Below are 22,567 nucleotides of genomic sequence, written 5' to 3' on the forward strand. Positions count from 1 at the left end.
TATTGTCAGCAAAGAGTGATAGTTTGACCTCTTCTGCCCCCATTTGGATACCCTTGATTTTCATCTCTTGTCTGATTGCTCTGGCAAGGACTTCCAGCACTGTGTTGAATAGAAATGGTGCTAGCGTGCAACCTTGATAACAGACTTAAACCTACGGCATGAAACTATAAGAATTCTAAAAGAAAATGTTGGAAAAACTCTTATAGGCATCAGTCTAGGCAAAGAATTTATGAAGAAGACCCCTAAAGCAATCACAGAAACAACAAAAATAAATAAATGGGGCTTGATCAAATTAAAAAGCTTCTGCACAGCCAAGGACACAATCAATAGAGCAAATAGACAACACACAGAATGGGAGAAAATATTTGCATGCTATATATCCAATGAAGAGCTGACAACCAGAATCTACAAAGAACTCAAGCAAATCACCAAGAAAAAAATCAAATAACCGCCATTTCAAAATGGGCAAAAGACACGAACAGAAACTTTTCAAAGGAAGATAGACTAATGGCCAACAAACATGTGAAAAAATGTTCAACATCTCTAATCATCAGGGAAATGCAAATCAAAACCACAATGAGATATCACTTATCTCCAGTGAGATGGCTTTTACCAGAAAGTTCCAAAACAACAGATGCTAGTGAGGATTTGGAGAGAAAGGTACACTTTATACACTGTTGGTGGGACTGCAAACTAGTACAACCTCTGTGGAAAGTAGTATAGATATTCTTCAAAGAACTAAAAGTAGAACTAACATTTGATCCAGTAATCCCACTACTATTTACCCAAAGGAAAAAAGACATTCCATAAAAAAATACTTTCATTCGAATATTTATGGCAGCACAATTCACAATTGCAAAGATGTGGAAACAACCCAAGTGCCCATCAATCTCATCAATTCATGAGTGGATTAATAAAATGTGGTATATGTATACCATGGAGCACTACTCAGCCATAAAAAAAATGGTGATCTAGTTTCTTACATAACAACCTGGATGGAATGGAAGACCATTCTTCTAAATGAAGTATCACAAGAATGGAAAAACAAGCAACACATGTACTTAATGTCAAATTGGAACTAATTGATCAACTCTTATGTGCACATATGAAAGTAAAACTCAAGGGAAATCAAGTGGGTGGGAGGGGGGAGTAGGAGATGGGTAAATTCACACCTAATGGGTACAATGCACACTAACTGTGTGAAGAACACACAACTTTGACTCAAACTATACAAAAGTAAATTATGTAACCAAAACTTGTGTGCCCCTGTAAAATTCTGAAATTAGAAAAATGTTTAGTCTGCTTCAATTTTATCCAAATTACTTGGTTTGACATTACCAGAAACAGTACTCTTACTGCAGTCACATTTTCTTTCTTTCATTTTTTCGTGTACCCATCCTAGTTAGTACAGACCGAAGTGCCAGATTGCCTGCCATTTTCATTGTAAAGGCTACCTGACTTAGTCCAGGTGAAATTTATTTTCCTTTCTCATAGAAGGACTATAGAAAAAGAAAACATTTTAATTTCATGTAAATGTGAAATGTTTGCTTAAGACCCATAAGTTTTTAGTATGTGTTTGTCTTTTCCTCATTTGTTTCTTATTTATATATGAAGGATGTTCCTTTTCTGCCAATAATTTTTTCCTCCAAAATTGTGGGGAATGGAGTGGAGCTATTCTTGGGGTCCTTATGTAAGTGGCACTATTCTGGAGTTAAAACTTCATTGATAAATATTTCTTCCCCTTTTCTCTTGAGCACTTGGCACTGTAATTGCCCTCTGTCTTCCTGAAATTCTCTGTGTAGTAATCCAAGATGTTGAGAGGGCTTTTCATGTTGCAATTATTCTAACGACTGGGGGTAGATACATTTTCCAGGGTGAATAGTCCTTGGAGACAGTAGGACACATTCCAGCTTCCCTGCTCTTGATCTCTCAATTCCTCCAGTCTTTGTAATCAAAGATTAGGAGGTGTGGGAAGGAGAGAACAATTGACCCTAGTATAAATGGCTGTCTCTCCTCTATCACATGGAGCCAAGAAAGGGTCTTTATTTTCGAAAAAGAATCACGTACAATAATTTGTCTGAAAACAGAGAAGACTTTCTATTAATTCCCAATCTGGGGTTTCTACATAGCTAGCAGACATGTTGATATGCTGCCTACTGACAAAGAGGAGAAAACAATTGGAGATAAATGGCTGAGTAGAAAGCCTTTGTCACGCTGGCCTCCCGAGGAAGAATGGATTTCCTGTGAATCAAGTCCCCAGCGGGTAGGTAGTAGAAGCCTGAGCCATCTTGCCATTGCTTGGAGGTTAGTTCTTGATTGCTCGGAAGAGGCTGTCTCTTATCAGTGAATTGTGCATTTCTGCTAAATCTGTTTCATGTGGGACATGGACACATTAAGAGATACTCTCCTAGTGGCTGATTAAGAGTGTGGGGCTTGCTCTGCTCTGTAGGTTCGATTCCAACATTACTAGATGTCTGATCCTTCTTAAATGCTCTGAAACTCTGTTTCCTCATGTGGCAAATGGGGACCATCAGAGTATGTACAACACAATGATATTTTGAAGACTGGACAATGCATACAAATCTCTTAGGTAGGCTGTGGTTCATAGTAAATCCTCAAAAACTGTTAAGAATAAAGACTAACAAAGCTTAATTTATGAAAATACATAAATATGCATGAAAGAAGGCCTTGCTTTGGTGTTCATTCAAGTGGTAGATTTCCTTGGTGCACATAAATGCGTGTCTAGTTTCAGTACTTTGCTTCTTTTTCAGCCTATGAGGAATGTGTCCCTGGCGCAAGGTCTGGTGTCACTGGAATGACAGTCATCCTCTGTTTTGCTTTCTCTTTCTACTTGGATTACCCTAAGCATTCCCTCTCATCCCTTCCAATGAATGGACGTGGTTTGTCAGGAAAACAAAAACAAAAGAATAGCCGGAAGCCCAAGGTTTACTTAAGAAAGCAAAAAGAATCTTTATTATTTTGACATTTTTAACAGAGTAAGGGGCTCATAAAAACTCAATCAGCATCTGTTAGTGGATTTGGTCTGAAGTCTACCTAGAGAGAGGAACACAATCATTCACCAGCACCTGAACTCGAGTCCACCACTGTATGATCGGCTGGGAACAGGGTTAGGGAAAAGAGGATGTCACACGATTTCTCAGAGAAAACATCAAGTGGGTAAAGTGATTTATAATATTTAAGTAGCTTAACTAAGTTAAAGTTAAGAGAGAGTTCAGCATGTGGTTAGTGGGGAGGGGAGGTACCCAGAGGAGAAAGGATTTCTGGGGTTGCAGGGACGTCCCCCAGTCTACCCACACCTTCAACTGGTTTCTTCTCGACCACTCAGGAGGTCTGCTCCAGGTCCCTGATGTAGTCCTGGACCCAGGCATTGCTGGGATTGACACAGACGGGGTGGCCCCTTTTCGTGGTAAAGCTGTGCAGAGGGCAGAGACATTGCAGAGAGAATGAGTAGGGACATTATTGACCACTTGCGGGCCCCACATCTTCACCCCTGTGGGCAGCTCAAGCTAGTCCACTTTATCAATAAATCAGCCCCCAAATCTCAGGGGCCCTCAGTCCTTCTCTGAGTGAATTACGAGGATCCCCTTGGGCCACCTCCCCTTTCTTCTGTCTCTTTCTTTCCTCCCTTCCCTCTATGCCTGGGCAGGTCCTCCCTCACTCCCTGCAGGCCCCGGCCCATGTCAGGGGACAGCCCAGTGGCCTCTCTCAGTGTCCTGCACACACACAGGACCCCAGAGGCCTGAGCCCTCCCAGGATGGCTCCTTCTCCATCAGCTGGTGCTCTTGCCAGCTTTTCCCAGATCTGATTCCTGTGGGCAGTGACCCTCACCCCCAGCCCCACCCCCAGTCATGTGAGTCTTGTGTCTCCTGGGATGGACAGGAGACCGATACTTACATGATACCAGGTGTGGGGCAATCGTTACTGGTCTTTTGATAGGCCACCACATATTTGCGGGATATCCGCCGGGAGATGAAGGAGAAGCAGCAGGTGGCTGTGACGTCACCGTCTTTAGGACCTAGGACAAAGAGTTGCTCAGAACAGTTAAGTCTGAAAGGGTCAGAAGAAGTAGAGAGAGACAGCATAGCTCAGAGTCGAGGCCTGGGGGAAAAGGTAACTGGAAATAACTTGGCTTTTTGTTTGTTGGTTTACTTCTCATTCATTTCCCTAGTCTTGTCTTTGGTTTTGTCTCAGCATTTTTGGTCTTTATCTTAACTCTACAAGGAACCAAGCTCTCTGAATAGTCTACTCCCTTCTCCTAACTCTCTTTGGGGACATTTTTTTTCTTGTCTATTAAATCATAAGATAGCTGAGAAAAGTAAGGCCATCTCTTATAAGTCACCCAAGGGGTTGAACTCTGGGAAACCACGGAGATAATTCTAAAACTTGCTAGCACCAGTGGGAACTAAACAGACAGGGATTCTACCTCCTGCTAATATCCCAACAGATTAGACTCTGATCATCTCACCTAAAAAGTAGGATAAAATCTCTCCCAACTCCCATCTTGCAGCCCAGATCAATAGACTCCTTTTGAATCCTCTTAAAGAAAACAATGATGTCAGTTTGAAACCCGATTCGGGGTTCCCTCATTTCACATGGGGGTTCTCAGGCCACAGCACCGGGAGGTGTGGTCCGACTTCTGGCCAGGGAGCAACCGTCAAAGGCACATGGACGACAGACTCACCCTTGGCGCTGGAGCAGAGGGCCATGGTGCAGAGGAGGATGAGGAGAGCAGCCGCGAGGCCCTTCATGACGCTGGACAGGCAGCCGAGAGTGAGCAGAGCGAGCAGGGCTGGGAACTCACGAGTGCTGGCCTCCTTCTGGGATCTGAGCCGTCTTCCCTCCTTTTTATAGGCTGCCCTGGACCACGGGAGCACAGATATTGGAAATGCCTATGCAAGCAATTTTAAGTACGGTGGTGTCATGTTGAGTTGTAAACCCTGGGTTCATGCTTAGCTGTTTCCTTTTCACGTGACAGATCTCTCTCTGAAGCGAGTGGTCACACCCTCCTTTGACAGGGTAGAATGCTGGGGGGGGGGCTTCCATAGTTGTTATTAATTTTAATGTGGCCAAACACATTAATCTTTTGTTTATGGTGAGACCTTTTGTGATCTGATGAGAAATAGTCCCCTATCCTAAGGTAATACAGATATCCTCCTAGGTTAACTTCTGGAAGCTTTAGTATTTTATCATTGATATTTAAATTTACAATCCATCTGAAGTTGATTTTTACATTTGGTGGGAAGAAGGGTTCATGGCAAATCCCATGTTTTGCCATGGGATATCCAGTGGATCTAGCACCTTTTATCAGAAGGACCATTGTAATTAGTTAGGGTTCTCCAGAGAAACAGGACCAATTCTGTGTGTGTGTGTGTGTGTGTGTGTGTGTGTGTGTGACAAATAAGAAATTGGGCTGGGCACGGTAGCTCACATCTGTAACACTAGCACTCTGGGATGCTGAGGCAGGAGGATTGAGCTCAGGAGTTTGAGACCAGCCTGAGCAAGAATGAGACCCCGTCTCTACATAAAACAGAAAAATTAGCCAGGCGTGGTGGCGTGCACCTGTAGTCCCAGCTACTTGGGAGGCTGAGGCAGGAGGATCACTGGAGCCCAGGAGTTTGAGGTTGCAGGGAACTATGATGATACCACTGCAGACTAGCCCAGGCCACAGAGTGAGACCCTGTCTCAAAAACAGAAAAAAAAAAAAAAAAAAGGAAGTCAGAATTGGCTGGCATGATTACAAAAGCTGACAAGTCCCAAAATCTGCAGGGTGAATTGGCAAGGGAGAGACCCAGAAGAGCTGACAGTGTAGTCCTGTTGTCCCCAACCCCTGGGCTGTGGACTGGTACTGGTCATTGGCCTGTTAGGAACTGGGCCACACAGCAGGAGGTGAGTGGTGGGCGAGTGAATGAAGCTTCATCTGTATTCATAGCCGCTCCTCATCACCTGCATCTCTGCATAAGCTCCACCTCCGGCCAGATCAGCGGCAGCGTTAGATTCTCATAGGATTGGGAACCCTACTGTAAACTGCGCATGCAGGGATCTCGGTTGCAGCTCCTTGTGAGAATCTAATGCTTGATGATCTGAGGCGGTGATGCTAGTGCTGGGAAGAGGCTGCAAATGCAGATTATCATTAGCGGAGAAGTTTGATTGCACAATAAATGTAAGTGTTTGAGTCATCCCGAAAGCATCCCCTCCCCATCCGGTTCGTGGAAAAATTGTCTTCCATGAAACCAGTCCCTGATGCCAAAAAGGTCGGGGACTGCTGTCCTATAACATATTCTAATTACTTTATATAGTCAATGTTCATTTAGTTTTCACTACATCCTTGCTCTTCCTATTCTCTTAATCCTTCTGCCTCTCTGAGCTTCATCTGGAATCATTTTTCTTCTGCCTAAGGAATCTCTTTATTATTTTCTCTACTGTGGGTCTTCTGATGATGAAGTCTCCAGTTTTTGTTTTCCTGGACGTGTCTCCATCTCACCTTACTCTTGAAGGGCATTTTCACCAGGTAACGAAGTCTAGATTAGCTCCCACCTTCCCACCGCTGCCTACCTGCTCTCTGCCCCTGTCCCGTGGGTTTTTTCCTCCATGCACTCTACCTATCCACAGACAGGGCTGGTCCCAACATGATGCCAGGGCAGAGCACTGGCTGCTGGAGTCACAATGACCATCAAGAAATATGCAATGGATCTGGAGAAACATAGGAGAGGCAGCAGGCAGTGGGTGTCTGCCCTAGCCGTGAGGGAATGGGCATGCAGAACCTGAAAAAGCCAAGTCAACTTCTTCTACCCTCCGAAGGGGCCAGCGATAAGTTGACGGAGACGTCACTGCTCAGGGCTGTGGAGTAAGGCACAAAAGGAACCAAGGAAGCCAGGCATTTCTTCTCTGCCTTGAGTTTTTATTTTAAATCTCTGCCTCTGTCTTACTCTCAGTTCTTAGCTCTCTCTTCAGGGAATAGAGCTATTGCCACAGCTGTCTCTTGTTCCATTTCTTTTTGGGGAACTTCATCCATCAGCCTATGGAGACATTTCCCAGCAAGAGTCCATCTTGCGTAAATCACCCCAAGAGTGAAACTGAGCATTATCTGCCATTTGCTCACTCTAGGGACCAACGAGATCTGGAGTTTGCATCTTGTTCATGGCTGAGTTGGGCCTTAGTTTTCCCAACTAAAAGTGGGTCCCAGCCCTCCCTTGCCCTTCAAACTCCAGGAACTGGATTGGACAAAAGTCCGTGGAAAATAGCCCAGAACATTTTGAAGCCTTCTGTGAAGTTCTTGGCTTTTACTTAAAGAGTCTTCGGCCACAGGAATTAAGAGATATGATTTAGATGTCTGTCTGGAGCGTTGGGAAACAACCATAAAATGAAGACAGGACAGGGTTGAGAGAGTCTGGTGGGACAGATGAGACTTGTGGGGTGGGGGCCGTGGTGAGGATATGGTTGACAAGGGCAGCTGTGGGGACCTGTTTGGTGCCGGGCAGGGGGAGGAGTGCGGACGAAGCCAGGACAGGACTGGGCACTCACTGCTGCCTGTACCCTTCCGGGGCCCAAGCCATGTCCCTGGCCCTTTCTAGGCAGCTCTAGACCACGAGGAGCTGGAGGCCGGGGATGACCAGAGGGGAAGATGTGAATTGCGTGGTTTCATGCTCTGAGTCGCACACGCTGGGCTGCCACAAGGGTTCAGGATGTACAAGACCAGCTCAGTTGCTCACTTGCTGGGGCTGACTAGGTGGAAATGTTTTTGACAGTGAGAGGAGGTGAGATGTTAGTGTTAGAACCATAAGTACATGGAGAGATCTACAGATCTGATTCCGCCACCAAGCACATGGGGTGACATATATTGGGATGCCACAGCATCCTGGGGAGCAAGAGTCACAGCCAAACCAAGCCTTGGGTGACAAGGACCATGACATCATGTTGGCTGGAGTGTTCTCAAGAAATGGTTAACCAGTGAGGGTGAAGTCAAGAGCCGGCATCACCAAGAGGCTCAGCTGAGCTGGCACCTTCTGCCGGGAACAGATCGAGCCACGAATAGCACCATTCTCATTCCTCCCATGGAGCAGATACGTCCAATGTTCTTCACAGGTGTTTTGGCTGCACAGATGGGACATATAGGATGATGCGGCAGAATCTTAAGTAACCCAGGCTGTGTTTGATCCAGACTCCAATGGATAGAATGGAATAGGGAAGGTCTGGGCTACAGGGACGATAAGAATCATTTTAATCACTCTTTGAGTCATCAAACATTCACAGGTCCCTGCAATATGCCATACTTGGGATTGACACACTGGGTAACAGGCCAAAATATGCATTAGATGAGAGTATCTGTATACTCCAGGATCCTTAAATGTCCTTATTTTTTGGACCCAGGAAGCCTATAGCTAGGAAAATATCCTATAGAAATAACCTCATTGATGGAGAAAGTTTTGGGTATAAAGATGTTTGGTACAGTTTATAACAGTTAAAAATTGGAACCAGTCCAAATGTGCTACAGTACTGCATGACAACATGAATTCACTAAGCTGATGAGGGCGTAAATTAGGCAGTTCTTAAAAATACTGGAATGATTTGGAAAAGTCTTCTAACATTAAGTAGTGTCATGTGCTGCATAGAGACATTTTGGTCAGTGACACTGTGCATACAACAGTGGACCCATAAGATTATAATACCATATTTTTACTGTAACTTTTCTATATTTGGATATGCTTAGACACACAAACACTTACCACTGGGTTGCAATTGCCTACAGTATTCAGTACAGTAACATGCTGTGCAGGTTTGTAGCCTAGGAGCAATAAGCTATATGGTACAGCCGAGGTGTGTAGTAGGCTAAACGATCTAGGTTTGTGTAAGTACACTCCATGATGTTTGCACAACGATGAAAGACAAAATTGCCTAATGATACATTTCTCAGATAGATCCCCGATGTTAAGCAACAAACAACTATATAGATAAGAAAAATACAAAGTTACATCTGCAGCATGACAACAATAATCCACCCCCTGCTGCCACACGGTAAAAAGAAGGTAAAAAGCAAGTAAGGAAAAAAGCAAGTAAGCAAACAGAACTATGATAAGCCTAGAAAAAAAAAAAAAACTGTACTTAAATAAACTGAACTGTTAATAGTGGTAAGGTTTGGGTAATAGAATTTTTCCTACCTTCAAGGAAAAAATATTTACTCAGATTATGCCTCAGAACTCATGTCTGCCACAGTAGGAAAGTAAGAATGTAGAGGAAAACCCCCACATCCTTGCCTGCATTTGCCCTGCTGCCTACCCCGCTTATATATATAAATTAGTTTTTTATATAGTCTTATATAAATTAGTTTTTATTTTCTGTATTTCATATATATATTTTTTTAATTTTTTAATTTTTTTTATTTTGGCATATTATGGGGGTACAGATTATAAGGTTTCAATAAATGCCCATTTCCCCCCCTCCCCCCAAAAGTCTGAGTCTCCATCATGACCATCCCCCAGATGGTGCACATCTCACTCATTATGTATGTATATACCCACCCCCCTCCCCCCTCCCACCTCCCCAATACCCTATTACTGTAGCACCTATGTGTCCACTTAGGTGCTACTCAGTTAATACCAGTTTGCTGGAGAATATATCTGGTGCTTGTTTTTCCATTCTTGGGATACTTCACTTAGTAGTATGGGTTCCAGCTCTAACCAGGAAAATATAAGATGTGCTATATCACCATTGTTTCTTAGAGCTGAATAGTACTCCATGGTATACATATACCACATTTTATTAATCCATTCTTGGATTGATGGGCACTTGGGCTGTTTCCACAGCCTTGCAATTATGAATTGTGCTGCTATAAACATTCGAGTGCAGGTGTCTTTTTTGTAGAGTGTCACTGGATCATTTGGGTAGATGCCGAGCAATGGGATTGCTGGATCAAATGGTAGATTCACTTGTATCGCTTTAAGGTATCTCCATATTGCTTTCCACAGAGGTTGAACTAGTTTGCAGTCCCCCCAGCAGACTGATAACTAGAATATACTTAGAACTCACGAAAATTAGGAAGAAAAAAACAAATAACCCCATTAAAAAGTGGGCAAAGGACTTGAACAGAAACTTTTCTAAAGAAGACAGAAGAATGGCCAACCAACATATGAAGAAATGCTCATCATCTCTAATCATCAGGGAAATGCAAATCAAAACCACAATGAGATATCACTTAACTCCAGTGAGAATGGCCTTTATCAAAAAATCTCCAAACAATAAATGCTGGCGTGGTTGCGGAGAGAGAGGAACACTCCTACACTGTATTTCATATATTTTTAAAGATAGCTTTTACTACTTTTGGGTATAATCTGTATTTCACATTTTAAGTAGTGTAAAACTAATTTGAATAATAAACACTACTAACATTGTTCTTTCTGTATTCCTGTAAGATCCCCTCCTATGAGATGTGAAGATGTGCTGACCAAGAAGCAGCAGCCGTCTTGTGACCATGAGGTGGCAGGCCCAAAGAAGAAAAGCCAACAAAATGATGAGGAAAGGAGAAATGTTTTAAGAAGGCTGAGTTCTGGATAACATCATTGAGCTGCCATACAAACTCTGGCCATGGCCATCTTGACTTTACAGTAAGGAAACAGGAAATGTTCCAGGAATTTTGAGAAATGAAAACTTCCTTTTTAAATTTCTGATGACTTTCTCAGTTTTAAGTGCTAATTATTCTTATAAGAGGTGAATATATCATTGTTTATTAAGTTGTAGGTCACCTTTTTTTTTTTTTTTTTTTCTCCTCACTTCCAATGGAATAGGTCACCTTTTAATTGTCACAAATAAGCTGGGACAAATACTTTCTTCATCTTTGTGTTTGTAGCCATAGCCTAGATCCCTGGCAAGCAGGGCGCTTTGCTGATCAAAGGGTAGCAATACTTTAAGGCTCATCATTTGTGTTAGTTCCCAGCTAACCCAGCGAACTGGGGGACTGGCACATTGTAGAGGTTCAATGAGTGTTTGATGAATGAGCCAGTGTCTGAAAGGCCCACCTCAACCTTGCCCCTGCTGTTAGCTGAGGCTTCCCCAGTCTGTCCTTGTCCAGGGCGTGGCTCTATCTTGGGTCGCACTTCTCACGACTCTCTGGCTTTCTCATCAATGGTACATCTATGCTGTTAGAACAGCTGGGGAGGATATCAGGAGGGTCAACTCTGTGGGAGAAATGTTTTATCTACAGATCTGCTCTTTTGAGGAGGCACCAGCTACCCCAGTCTCGGGGTGACACCAGCATCTCACCTCCTCTCACCGTGGAAACCATTTCCCCATCAAGGAAGCAACGGACTGAGCCCTCGTGGTGACCTAAAGCTCTCTGGGTTCGTGCAACACACAGCATGACACCAACACGATGATTAAAAATTTCCCCCTCAGTCTCCCAGGGCTTCTTATGAAGAGGGGGGGAGAGTTGAGACCCCAGAGGAAGAAGCAGCTGCAAGTCCTCAAGTTCAACTCTACGAGGCCACCACTGGGGCTCACACTCTGCCCAGCGTCATGCGGGTGCCCGCGGCCGCCCTTGCCGTCCTGTTCTTCACGGAGGCCCTGCGCCCCCAGCCCTGCTCTGCCTCGTGTGAGTCTGCCTTCTGCCCGCGCCCCTACTCTCTGGCCGTGCTTGGACCACAGTGCCAACGTCTGTGCCTGACAAGTAGAGAAGAACTTTGGGGATTTTTCTTCCTAAGGAGTTCTAGTGATTCTCTTCTCTCACTCTGGGAGACAGAGGGAAAGCGAGTCCCATTCTATGGGTGAGAAAACAGAGGCCCACCTGGGATTTTGGCAAGAGATAGAATCTGGGTCCAAATGGTTCCCAGGGATGTGGCCTCTCCTTATGAATTCCAGATGGAACTCCCCAAGAAGAGAGGATGAGAAGAAGTTTGTTCAGAAAACTAAATTTCCTGTAGAGGGACATAGAGATTCAGAGCCAAGACAGACAGAGAATGAGAAACACCAGAAGAGAGAAGTTAAGGCTTGCCCCTTCTTCTGGGCAGTGACTTAAGACCTTTCCGTTCTGTCCCTCGCAGTTGGAGCCGGCACCCCGACCGCCTGCTGCTTCTCCTATATCTCCCGGCAGCTTCCACTCCGATCCGTGGACGACTACTCTGAGACCAGCAGCCAGTGCTCCAGGCCAGCTGTCATGTAAGGGCCGGTCTTCCTGTCTACCGCTGGGGAGGCAGGCCGGGAGGTCTGGGGTGAGGCCCCCCCCAGGGTACTCCTCTTTCTTAGGGCGTAGGACTCCAGGGGAGGCTCCCGAAGTATTTTCTGATCCGTCTGGGGCAGCCTGCAGAGTCACGAAGGACCTGCCCTGGGGAAACCGCCATCTGGGGCACTCAGGGGAGGTCTGTGAGCCCCAAGGTTAAGGGGAGACTTTATGAGCACACGAATAGGCCCTGAGAGGTCTGGGGCAGAGAAGGATGGAGGGGCCACGGGATTTCCCTGCTGGGCTCCTGAGTGTTTAATCCTCCCACCCTTCTCTGCAGCTTCCTCACCAAGAGAGGCCGGCAGGTGTGTGCCGACCCCGGTGAGGCCTGGGTCCAGGAATACGTCACCAACCTGGAGCTGAATGCCTGAGCAGCCTGGGAGCAGCGAGGAACCCTGTGGCCTCAGTGGGCTCGGTGGGGACCAGGGGCCTGAACCAGGCAGTGACCTTGCAACCCTGGCAGCCACCTCTCCTGTGGGTCCCCACCCACCACGCCCGGCCACACACCGGGGCCCTCCTTAACTTTCAGTTTGTGTATCATATTTAATTTTTGTAATTGATCTCTACTGTTGCATTGTGTTGTATACCGAGTGCTTTCTCAGACATCTTAAGACAACTTCTTCACCTTTCCTCCCTTTTCCCTTCAGCATGTGGGTCGATGAGTGCGATCAGCTCTCTCCGCAGAAACTGTACCATGTATGTCAAATGACAAATGCTTATTGAATGTTTTTGCCCAGCACCGCATTTGAAAATATTGATGGCTCTTACATAAAAGGTAAACCAGCATTTTCCTTGTGAAGACTGACTCTATGGGTTTTGTTTTCCCAAATAATCCAAATCCCGGATGGACAAAGATACTGGGAGAAGGGTAGAGAAACATGGAAAGGGGCAGAAACCACAAGAAAGGGGCAGGACACTCCTACAGTCACACCAGATGTTTGCCTGGAGACACGTTCCTGGAAAGCTGAAACTGACATCGTTATTTTACAAACCAGATCACAGTTGATGTGGTATAGAAAGATTTTCTGCTCAAATGAATACCAAGGTGATGCCTACTTATGCACATAAGTTCATTTTCATAAATGAAGCTTTCCTCAGCATGATGACTAATGTTTGTCACAGGTTTACTGAGTGCCAGGCTCTGTGCTAAGTGCTCATCTTAGTGACAGTCTAGCAAACTCTGCTCACAATCCAGCAAGGACTCCCCACCCAGCAGTTGGCTGAAAAGCCTTGGTCAGATTCTCTGTTGTTCTCTGCTCTGCATTTCGGGAAAATGTTCTCCGTGGCTATCTGTGCAGTGAGGCCTGGGGGCTAAGGTGGCCAGAGTTAGCAAATACAAATACAGAATGAATAACACGAGTAGGATAAATATTTTCTATGCAATATTTGGCACATACTTATACGAAAAAAATATTTGTTGGTCTGAAACTGTACTGGGCATCCTGTACTGTATCTGGCCACCCTGCTAGGAATGAATACCTCTCATAGACGTGTCTGTTTCCTATTGGAGGTGGGAGCCTAAGGACTGGCTTAAGTGTGGAGCAGTGCTTGTCAACCTTGCATTCACATTAGAATCATTTGTGGGAGCTTTCAAAGGGCCTTACCACCAAAGTTACAAATTTAATTGGACGTAGGTGGGGGCTGGCATCGGTAATTTTAAACCCCCCCAGGTGATGCTAATGCACAGCTAAGTTTGAGAATCGCTGTTGGGGTGTGATCACGGGCTGTTTTGGGCTACCCTTGTGGTTTCACAGGGAATGCAACTCCCTTCCAATTTTTGAAAGATTTTGATCTGGTGGTTTTTGGTTAATTCCATTGGATGGCTAATTGTGGGGGCTGGGCCTAGAAGAAAGGATGCATGGATGGATGGAGGCAAAGAATGTGAGCAGGTGAATGAAGGGTCAGGTGAGAAAATGCCTGCTCATAGCTGCTTGTTTGCTGAGTGCAAATATCAGCTGAGAACAGCTGACCTGCATGGAAGTTGTTAAATTAGCAAACGGCCCTGACTATTTGCATGTGTCCTTGGAAATAAATACGGGGAGACGCTTAGCTGAGGAGTCCATTTTCTCCTTCAGATTTTGGTCTCTCTAAACACTATGCGTTTCGAGTAATTACTCATTCCTTCGCTACTGAGCTCAGGAGCGAAAAGCAGCTGCAACAAGTGGTGATTCAGGAACCCCCGCGTCCAGTGAGCATTTTTGTCGTCCGGATTACAAGGGGAATCATCCCGGTAAGGGACAGTCCCGCCCGCTGCTTTGGGAAAGGGACCGATGCGTGTCGTTTCAGAAGGGCATTTCTAACATGGGGCAAGACCTGACAAAAGATGAGCGAATCTATCTGCGCACTTTGCAGCAGCTCTTGAAAGCTGCCCAGTATTCCATTGAACCAAAAGCCTTACAGCAGCTCTTATGTGCGGTAAAGCAACGTTGTCCCAGATTCCCAGGTGAGGGCACATTAGATTTAGAACTCTGGGAGTGACTGGGGAAGTTTAAGAAGAATTTTGGGCCGTGTTCCTGTGCCCTCTTGCCATGTCAACTACATGGAGCCTGGTGCAAACAGCGCTGACTCCCTTGCATGTTCTTATGGGTTCTAATCCCTTGGACCCCGCTCCTGCTGCTCCTCCCCTGCCGTCTGCTTCGATGGAGGCATCTCTTGCCCAAATTCCCGAATCCAGAGCCATTCTCTCCACCATCACCTTCTGTGGCTCAAGAGGGGAAACAGCTTCCTCCTCCTCTCCCCTCTCCAAGGGGATCTCTATTCCTTCTCTGCTCAACCATCTGCTTTTCAACATTGCCTATGAGAGGGTCAGTCTTTATGGGGATGAGATTTGTTAGAACAATGGAATCTTCTAACTACCCAGCTCTTTCATTAGGGCCCCACTGCTCAGATGCATCCAATACAAGCCACACTTTTACAGTGGACTAATTTGCTCATCTGGATAGAGCAGTGGCCCATTAAGCAGGATAAATTAAAACATTTAAAATCTCTTGTCCGGGACCAACTTACAGCAGGATGCATAGAACCTTCCCTGAGACCATGGAACACTCCTGTATTCATTATACCTAGAAAGAACAATAAGCGGTGTTTACTGCAGGACCTAAGAGCTCTTAATGCTGTTATAGTCCCAATGGGACCTCTGCAACCTGGTGTTCCCCACCTGTCGTTAATTCCAAGAGGTTGGCCTTTGATTGTAATTGATTTAAAAGATTCTTTTTTTCACAATTCCTCTAGCAAAATAAAACCAGGAAAGATTTGCATTTTCTGTTCCCACTTATAATGCCCATCCGGTCCACAGGTATCACTGGACAGTCCTTCCGCAAGGAATATTAAATGATCCCCCCTATCTCCAACTGCTCTTGTAGGCCAATCAACACCATATTCCTTTGGAATGGTTATTTTTATCTCACACTCCCCCCAAAACCTTTTCTCCCCTTCTAGATCTTTGTCCCTTCAATTATTAAGGGGTGCTGTCTTACACAACAATTACTTGGATTAGATCCACACACCGTATAAATCTCCCTATTCCTAAAAACTGCTTCTAAGCAACTTTGCGTAATTTTTTACTTTGGCAATCAGCCCCTGCGAGTCACATAGGTTCTCTTTCCTTCCATTACCCCTTCGACAAGCTTCTCTCCACTCTCTCCTTAGTTCCTGTACAACCCCTTACAAAGCGCTCCCCTATACCACTCCTGCCACCCAGTGTTCATAGATGGCTCAGGACGATCATTGAAAGCAGGACTTGCTTTAGATGTATTAATGTATTAATTGCAATTAATGTATTAATTGCTTTAGATGTAAGTATTTTCTATGCAATATTTGGCACATACTTATACGAAAAAAATATTTGTTGGTCTGAAACTGTACTGGGCATCCTGTACTGTATCTGGCCACCCTGCTAGGACTGAATACCTCTCATAGAGGCGTCTACTTCCTATTGGAGGTGGGAGCCTAAGGACTGGCTTAAGTGTGGAGCAGTGCTTGTCAACCTTGCATTCACATTAGAATCATTTGTGGGAGCATTCAAAGGGCCTTACCACCAAAGTTGCAAATTTAACTGGACGTAGGTGGGGGCTGGCTCAGCAATTTTAAAACCCCCCAGGTGATGTTAATGCACAGCTAAGTTTGAGACCCCCTGTTAGGGTGTGATCACGGGCTGTTTTGGGCCACCCTTGTGGTTTCAGAGGCAACGCAACTCCCAATTTTTGCAAGATTTTGATCTGGTTGTTTTTGGTTAATTCCATTGGATGGCTAATTGTGGGGGCTGGGCCTAGAAGAAAGGAAAGACAGTGGAAAGACGGTAATTGGAAATATTTATCCACCTCTGGTTTTCCCTCCTCTCAACAAACAGAACTAGGGGTGCTTATATTAGCTTTAACATTTCCATTAGAACCCCTAAACATCATCACTGACTCCCGTTATGCATTCTATTCCGTTCTTCATATCGAAAATGCTATCATTAAGGATACACCTAATCAAATTTTAGCTCCTTGTTCTACAGCGTTTATTAGATATCTGGCGACACTCCTGCTTCATTTCTCATATTCATGCTCATACCCCTTTGCCTGGAGCTCTGACAGAAAGAAATAATGCTGTTGATCATCTCGTTTCCTACCATGTATGTTCCACTACTGCCTTTAAAAATGCTATAATGTCCCATCGGTTCTTTTGCCAAAACACTCAAAAGCTTACTAAACAGTTTCCCATGACCCAGACACGACCTTGTCAGATAAAACCTGTCTGCTCAGTTTGTTAATCTATACAGGGTGTGCCTTTCTCGTCTGGGGTTAATCCTCGTGGCTTAACTCCTAACTGTGGCAAATGGACTTTACTCATTTCCCTGCCTTCAGGCACCTTCAGTGTCTACCTGTAACTGTTGATACTTAGGAATGATCCAGACCACTCCATTATCAGGCGAGCATTTGTTAAACTCCATCCTTATCTCGGGCTTCCTCCTACGGTAAAGACTGATAATGGACCCTGTTACACGCACTTGCCTTTCAGAATACTTTCCAGGACTGGAACATTCTCCACATCACCGGCACTCCACAGAACTCTCCCAGACAGGCAGTTGTTGAGCAGACCAACTGAACTTTTAAAAATTAATTGGAAAAACCAAAGGGGGAGTACCCTGCCCCTCCACAACAAAGAGCAGCAAAAGCATTATGCACACTCCTAATTTCTTGATTTTTGTCCAGTTTCCAGCCGCCCTCCACCTTGGTCCTCCGTCATTACACCTCCCTTTCTGGATCCCAACCCGAGCCCCAATAGAAAGTGTGGGTGCAGCGATGGGACCCTGCAGGAAGCTGAGACCACCCTTTTGGTGTGTTAACATTTGGGGAAGAGAGAATATGTTTGTGTTCAAACTTCTACAGGTCCCGAGTGGCTCCCTTCCAGATGAGTTTGCCTACATCATGAGCTGGATTTCACAAATGTCTCTCCCTCCAGCCACTGCCAACGGGGGCCTCGCCCCTGACGGACACGGAACACCAGGAAGGTGCCCAGGATCACGTGGGGTCAATTGAGACAACTAGAGACACAGGCCTCTGCTATGATAACGCAGCTGGGGACTCCTCCTACCCCAGGGGACACTCTTGTGGCATATTTGGCTATTGCTTGTAATAGCAGTCAGGTACCCTATTTTTCTCCTATTTCTCCAAGGCAGTATGGCTGCAGTTTCCTGGGCTCATATCTCAACCCTGCCTGTGTTTAACCCCTAACATGGTGGGACTTGGAGATCTCGGTCTACCAATGACTTGACATGGACTGGAGGAGTATGGTTGCCTCCATGTTCCTGGCAGAGAAATGGAACAGACTTGTTTAACATCAGAGTCAGTTTATCATTCCTCTAATACTCCTGTGGGTGTGACCAAGTTACATAAGACAACATGGTGCATTGCCATGACCACCCAAAAATGCATTATCAACAGGTCGTGCTTGGTCTTGTCACTTTCTTTTACTTTCTTGGATGGATCTGCCAAATGATGGCCTCCCAACGCCATTATGAAAAGGCTCTGGCTGAAGCTTACATCTTTCTTCCACTCACACTCTGTCCCTAATTTTAAATATACAAAAAGGGGGCATGTGGGAGCTGGGCCTAGAAGAAAGGATGGATGGATGGAAAGAATGGGAGCAAGGTGAATGAAGGGCCAGGCGGAAACACCTGCCTGAGCCACCTGTGTGCAAAGGTCAGCTGAAAACAGCTGACCTGCATGGACATTATTAAAGAAATTAGCAAGCGGCTGCGGAGCGGGTTCCAAACGTATTGGAACCCGTAGGAACATGTAAGGGAGTCAGTGCTATTGCACCAGGCTCCATGTAGCCTAACACAGAAAGGGGCACAGGAACCCCTGCCCAAAATTCTTAAGAAACTTGCCTACTCGCTCCCAGAGTTCTAAAGATATTCACAGGTGTCCTTGGAAATGGAAGAACTTAGCCGAGGAGGCCATTTTCTCCTTCAGACTTTGGCCTCTCCCCTTCTCTTTACTGAGCTCAGGAGGGAAAAGCAGCTGCAGCAGTTAATCAGAAAACCTACCGAGTTCAATGTTACTTCTAGAACTGGGTATTGGAATATCTGTCCCAGCACAACCTTCCACGGTCGCACCCCCTCCCCGTTTCATTGACTTCTGTCCCTGCATTGCCCTCTGCTGGTGACGCTGTGCCTCAGGCCTGGAGGCCGCCATAATTAGCTCCCTGCCTTGACACATCCAGCTGCCCCTTCACAAAGAACAGCATTGTCGTTCATTTTGATGGTTAATTTTATGCGTCAGCTTGACTAAGCTAAGGGATGCCCAGATAGCTGGCGAAACGTTGGTTCTGAGTATATCTGTGAGATATTTCCGGAAGAGATTAGCATTTGAATCAGAAAGCTAAGCAAAGATCTGCCCTCACCAATGCAGGTGGGCATCACCCAATTCATTGAGGGCCCAAACAGAACAAAAGTGGAGGAAGAGCAAGTCCGCTGTCTCTGTTCGAGCTGCAACATCCATCCACCTCCTGCCCTTGGGTGCCCATGCTCCTGGTCCCCTCCCCTCTTCTCAGGCCTCTGGACTTGGACTTACAACAACAGCTGCCCTGATTCTCAGGCGTTTGGACTTAGACTTCGGACTGAATTGTGACACCAGCTTTCCTGGTTCTCTGGCTTGCAGGTGGCAGGGCTTCTTGGCCTCCACAACTGTGTGAGCCACTTTCGAATAAATATCTCTATCTCTGTATCTCTCTCTACATCATGTCCATATCTATATAGAGATGGCCTATTGATCTGTTTCTCTGGAGAACCCCAACTAATACATTCATTTTATTAAGATATTTAAAAGGGAGGGATCTGAGAAGGAGGTGGTTCAGGCTGCTTCTAGACTCAACTTTCCTGTCCTGACTAGCCGCCTGCCTTCTCATTTCTGCTTGTACTGACATTAGCTGTGAGTGGAGAGCTCTGTTATTCTAGTCCTGTGAGCTCCAGATCACTAGGTTTTCACTTAGTTGAGTTTGCAGGCAGCAAGCAGAAAGGGCCTCTCTTAAAACTTTTTTTTTTCCCCCTAATCTTCTATCAGATGAGTCAGTTTCAAAGTAAGTTAATCTCTTAATGGGCCTGATGCAGTAGTAGTCAGTCTCCAATATACTGAATATTCATTTTTGATGAAATCTCGGTAGGCAGAAGGCTTTGGAATATAAAACAGGCCATGGGTGTAACCAGTTGTTTTGCTAACTAGAGGTGTCCTCCTTGACCTTAGCTGCTGCCCTCAGCCAGTTCCACTTTTTGGGGTCTGTTACAACATTGTAATCTGTATCAGTTAGGGATATTTTAAGTCGTGCTATCAGATAGCTGACTTAATCTGGCTTAAATGATAAAGGGAACTTGTTAGCTCACATAAACTGAAGATTCAAGAAGTAGAATTCGCTTCGAGCAAAACACAATCTAGTGCTCCTTAAGCCTCACCATAGACCATGTTTCTTCCTAAATTACTGGTCTCCCTCTGATTGGAGAGCTTTGTCTTAGGGCTAGTTAATCTATTGGCAAGATAGCCGACAGAAACTTCCAGAGCAATGTGGATCTGATAAGAGAACCTGTAGCCTTTTATCTTGAGCTGAGGTCCATTTTACTGGTCTGGCTTAGCTTGGGAGCCCATCTCTTAACCCAGGCATCTGCAAACGGTGGCCTATGGGCTAAATGTGACCTATGCCTGTTTTTGTATGTAAGCTAAGAAGTTTTACGTGTTTAAATGACTGAAAACAATCAAAAGAATATTTTGAGACCCATGAAAATTGTATGAAATTCAAATGTTAGTGTCCATAAAGAAGTTTTATTGGAACACAGCCAGGCTCATTTGTTTATGTGTGATCGAAGGCTGTTTTCACACTACAACAGCAGAGTTGAGTAGTTGTGGCCCACAGAACCTAAAATAGTTACTATTTGGTCCTTTTATGGAGCAAGTTTGCCAACCTCTCTCTCAACCAATCTGTGGCTAGGGCAATGGATTTACTGATTTGTTTGAACTGATCAATATCTATAAAAGACAATGTTGATGGACTCAGAACTACATGAACTACAAGAAGGGGATGTTTTTTCCAAAGGATCATTTAAGGACAAAAGAGAAAGAGAAATACATGAGGACCAAGCATGTATCTACCAAGTGCATCTAACTTTCTTACATTCATTTTGTCTACATATGTGAAGACTACTAACCATTTGCCTGTGACTTTTATCATACCATACATTTTCTTCCCCAAATTGGTGGTTCAATCAGGACTCTGTTCTTTTTTTCTATTTTTTTTTTTTTTTTTTGAGACAGAGTCTCGCTCTGTTGCCCAGGCTAGAGTGCCGTGGTGTCAACCTAGCTCACAGCAGCCTTAAACTCCTGGGCTCAAGCAATCCTCCTGCCTCAGCCTCCCAGCTAGCTGGGACTATAGGCACATATCACTATAGGCACATAACACCTGGATAATTTCTGTATTTTTTATAGAGACGGGGTCTCACACTTGCTCAGGCTGGTCTTGAACTCCTGAGCTCAAGTGGTCCTCCCCTTTGGCTTCCCAGAGTGCTAGGATTACAGGCATGAGCCAACACAACTGAGGCCTGAGATTGGAGTTTTGAACTGAAAGAATTCTTATGACTGGAAGTGACCAGAAAGTGATGGGATCTGCTCAAGACATTAAGGTGGAGCCAATGATGAGAGAAAAGCATTTCATGCTTATAGTCTATGATAGTTAAGACAGGATAAGTTATACCTAGGTAAAACAAGCCCCTCGTGGATTAACAAAATAAATGTTTTCCATTCACACAAATTCTCATGTGGGTTAAGTTATTGATTTGCAAAATTTAGTTACATCAGAATCCCCTGGTGGGCTTGTGTGAGCATAGATTCCTGGGCCCCACCTAATAGATTCTGATTCTACAGGGCTAGGGTATAGTTCAAGGTTTTGCTTTTCTAACGAATTCTCTGGTAATGATGTTGCTGGCTCATGAACCACACTTTGAGTGGTACTAGCCCCAGAGCAGGGCTCCTCCAAGTAGTGACTCAGGAATTCAGGCTGCTTCCATCTTGTAACTATAGATTCTGGAATGAGAAAGAAGACAGGAAAGGCATATTGCTCTTAACTGTCATGGTACAGAAGTGACACACTTCACTTAATCTTACATTTTATTGGTCAGAATTAGCCGCATGATCCCAATGCAACTGCAATGAAGGGGAATACATGGACCATTTAGGGAGCACTAACTTCTCTGCTAACTTACTCTTAAAGAGGTTAACCAATGAAAGAGCCCCATCTAACGTGAACTAGCAGTCTACTAGAATCTTTTGCTTTTCCTTTCCCCCTAATTTATAGGCTGCCAGTTTAGTATTCATCTTACACATGAAGGATCCATGCAATATCCATACTGTTAAGATGTGAACTGGGCCGGGTGTGGTGGCTCACGCCTGTAATCCTAGCACTCTGGGAGGCCGAGGCAGGAGGATCGCTCGAGGTCAGGAGTTTGAAACCAGCCTGAGCAAGAGCGAGACCCTGTCTCTACTAAAAATAGAAAGAAATTAATTGGCCAACTAAAAATATATATATAAAAAATTAGCCGGGCATGGTGGCGCATGCCTGTAGTCCCAGCTACTCGGGAGGCTGAGGCAGAAGGATCGCTTGAGCCCAGGAGTTTGAGGTTGCTGTGAGCTAGGCTGATGCCACAGCACCTAGCCCGGGCAACACAGTGAGACTCTGTCTCAAAAAAAAAAAAAAGATGTGAACTGAACCCTAGAGCTATTGGAAACATTTGGAAATTCATGATGCAATGGCATAAGTCATTGGATGTTGAGGACCCCTTAGAAAAAAGGATGAGACTCTTTGGCTTCATCAAGG

At 45.0% G+C, this 22,567-nt stretch overlaps 2 protein-coding genes across 4 annotated transcripts in view; one reads left to right on the top strand and one right to left on the bottom strand.

Moving 5' to 3' along the window:
- Positions 1–2,945: 2,945 nt before the first annotated feature.
- Positions 2,946–4,872, bottom strand: LOC105882215 (C-C motif chemokine 3-like). The gene is made up of 3 exons (XM_012784434.2): positions 4,703–4,872; positions 3,916–4,036; positions 2,946–3,433 (listed from the first exon to the last, which is right to left on the bottom strand). The coding sequence occupies exons 1-3, from the start codon at positions 4,767–4,769 to the stop codon at positions 3,343–3,345; spliced, it is 279 nt and encodes a 92-aa protein (XP_012639888.2). The 5' UTR covers positions 4,770–4,872; the 3' UTR covers positions 2,946–3,342.
- Positions 4,873–11,118: 6,246 nt separating this feature from the next.
- The window catches only part of LOC105881899 (C-C motif chemokine 3-like), a 41,697-nt gene continuing 30,248 nt past the window's right edge, over positions 11,119–22,567 (top strand). For 2 of the 3 annotated variants that reach the window (XR_012913054.1, XR_012913055.1), the window contains exons 1-3: positions 11,119–11,602; positions 12,051–12,165; positions 12,507–13,001. Coding sequence is in view for 1 of the 3 variants with exons in the window: in XM_012784325.2 (XP_012639779.2) it covers positions 11,527–11,602; positions 12,051–12,165; positions 12,507–12,597 (282 nt within the window). In the remaining 2 variants the exon portion in view is untranslated. Of the gene's footprint in view, positions 11,603–12,050; positions 12,166–12,506; positions 13,911–22,567 lie in introns of those variants that run through there. The other variant, XM_012784325.2, reaches the window with a different exon arrangement.

The sequence above is a fragment of the Microcebus murinus genome, chromosome 18 (genome assembly GCF_040939455.1).
Source record: "Microcebus murinus isolate Inina chromosome 18, M.murinus_Inina_mat1.0, whole genome shotgun sequence".
NCBI classification, from domain to species: Eukaryota; Metazoa; Chordata; class Mammalia; order Primates; family Cheirogaleidae; genus Microcebus; species Microcebus murinus.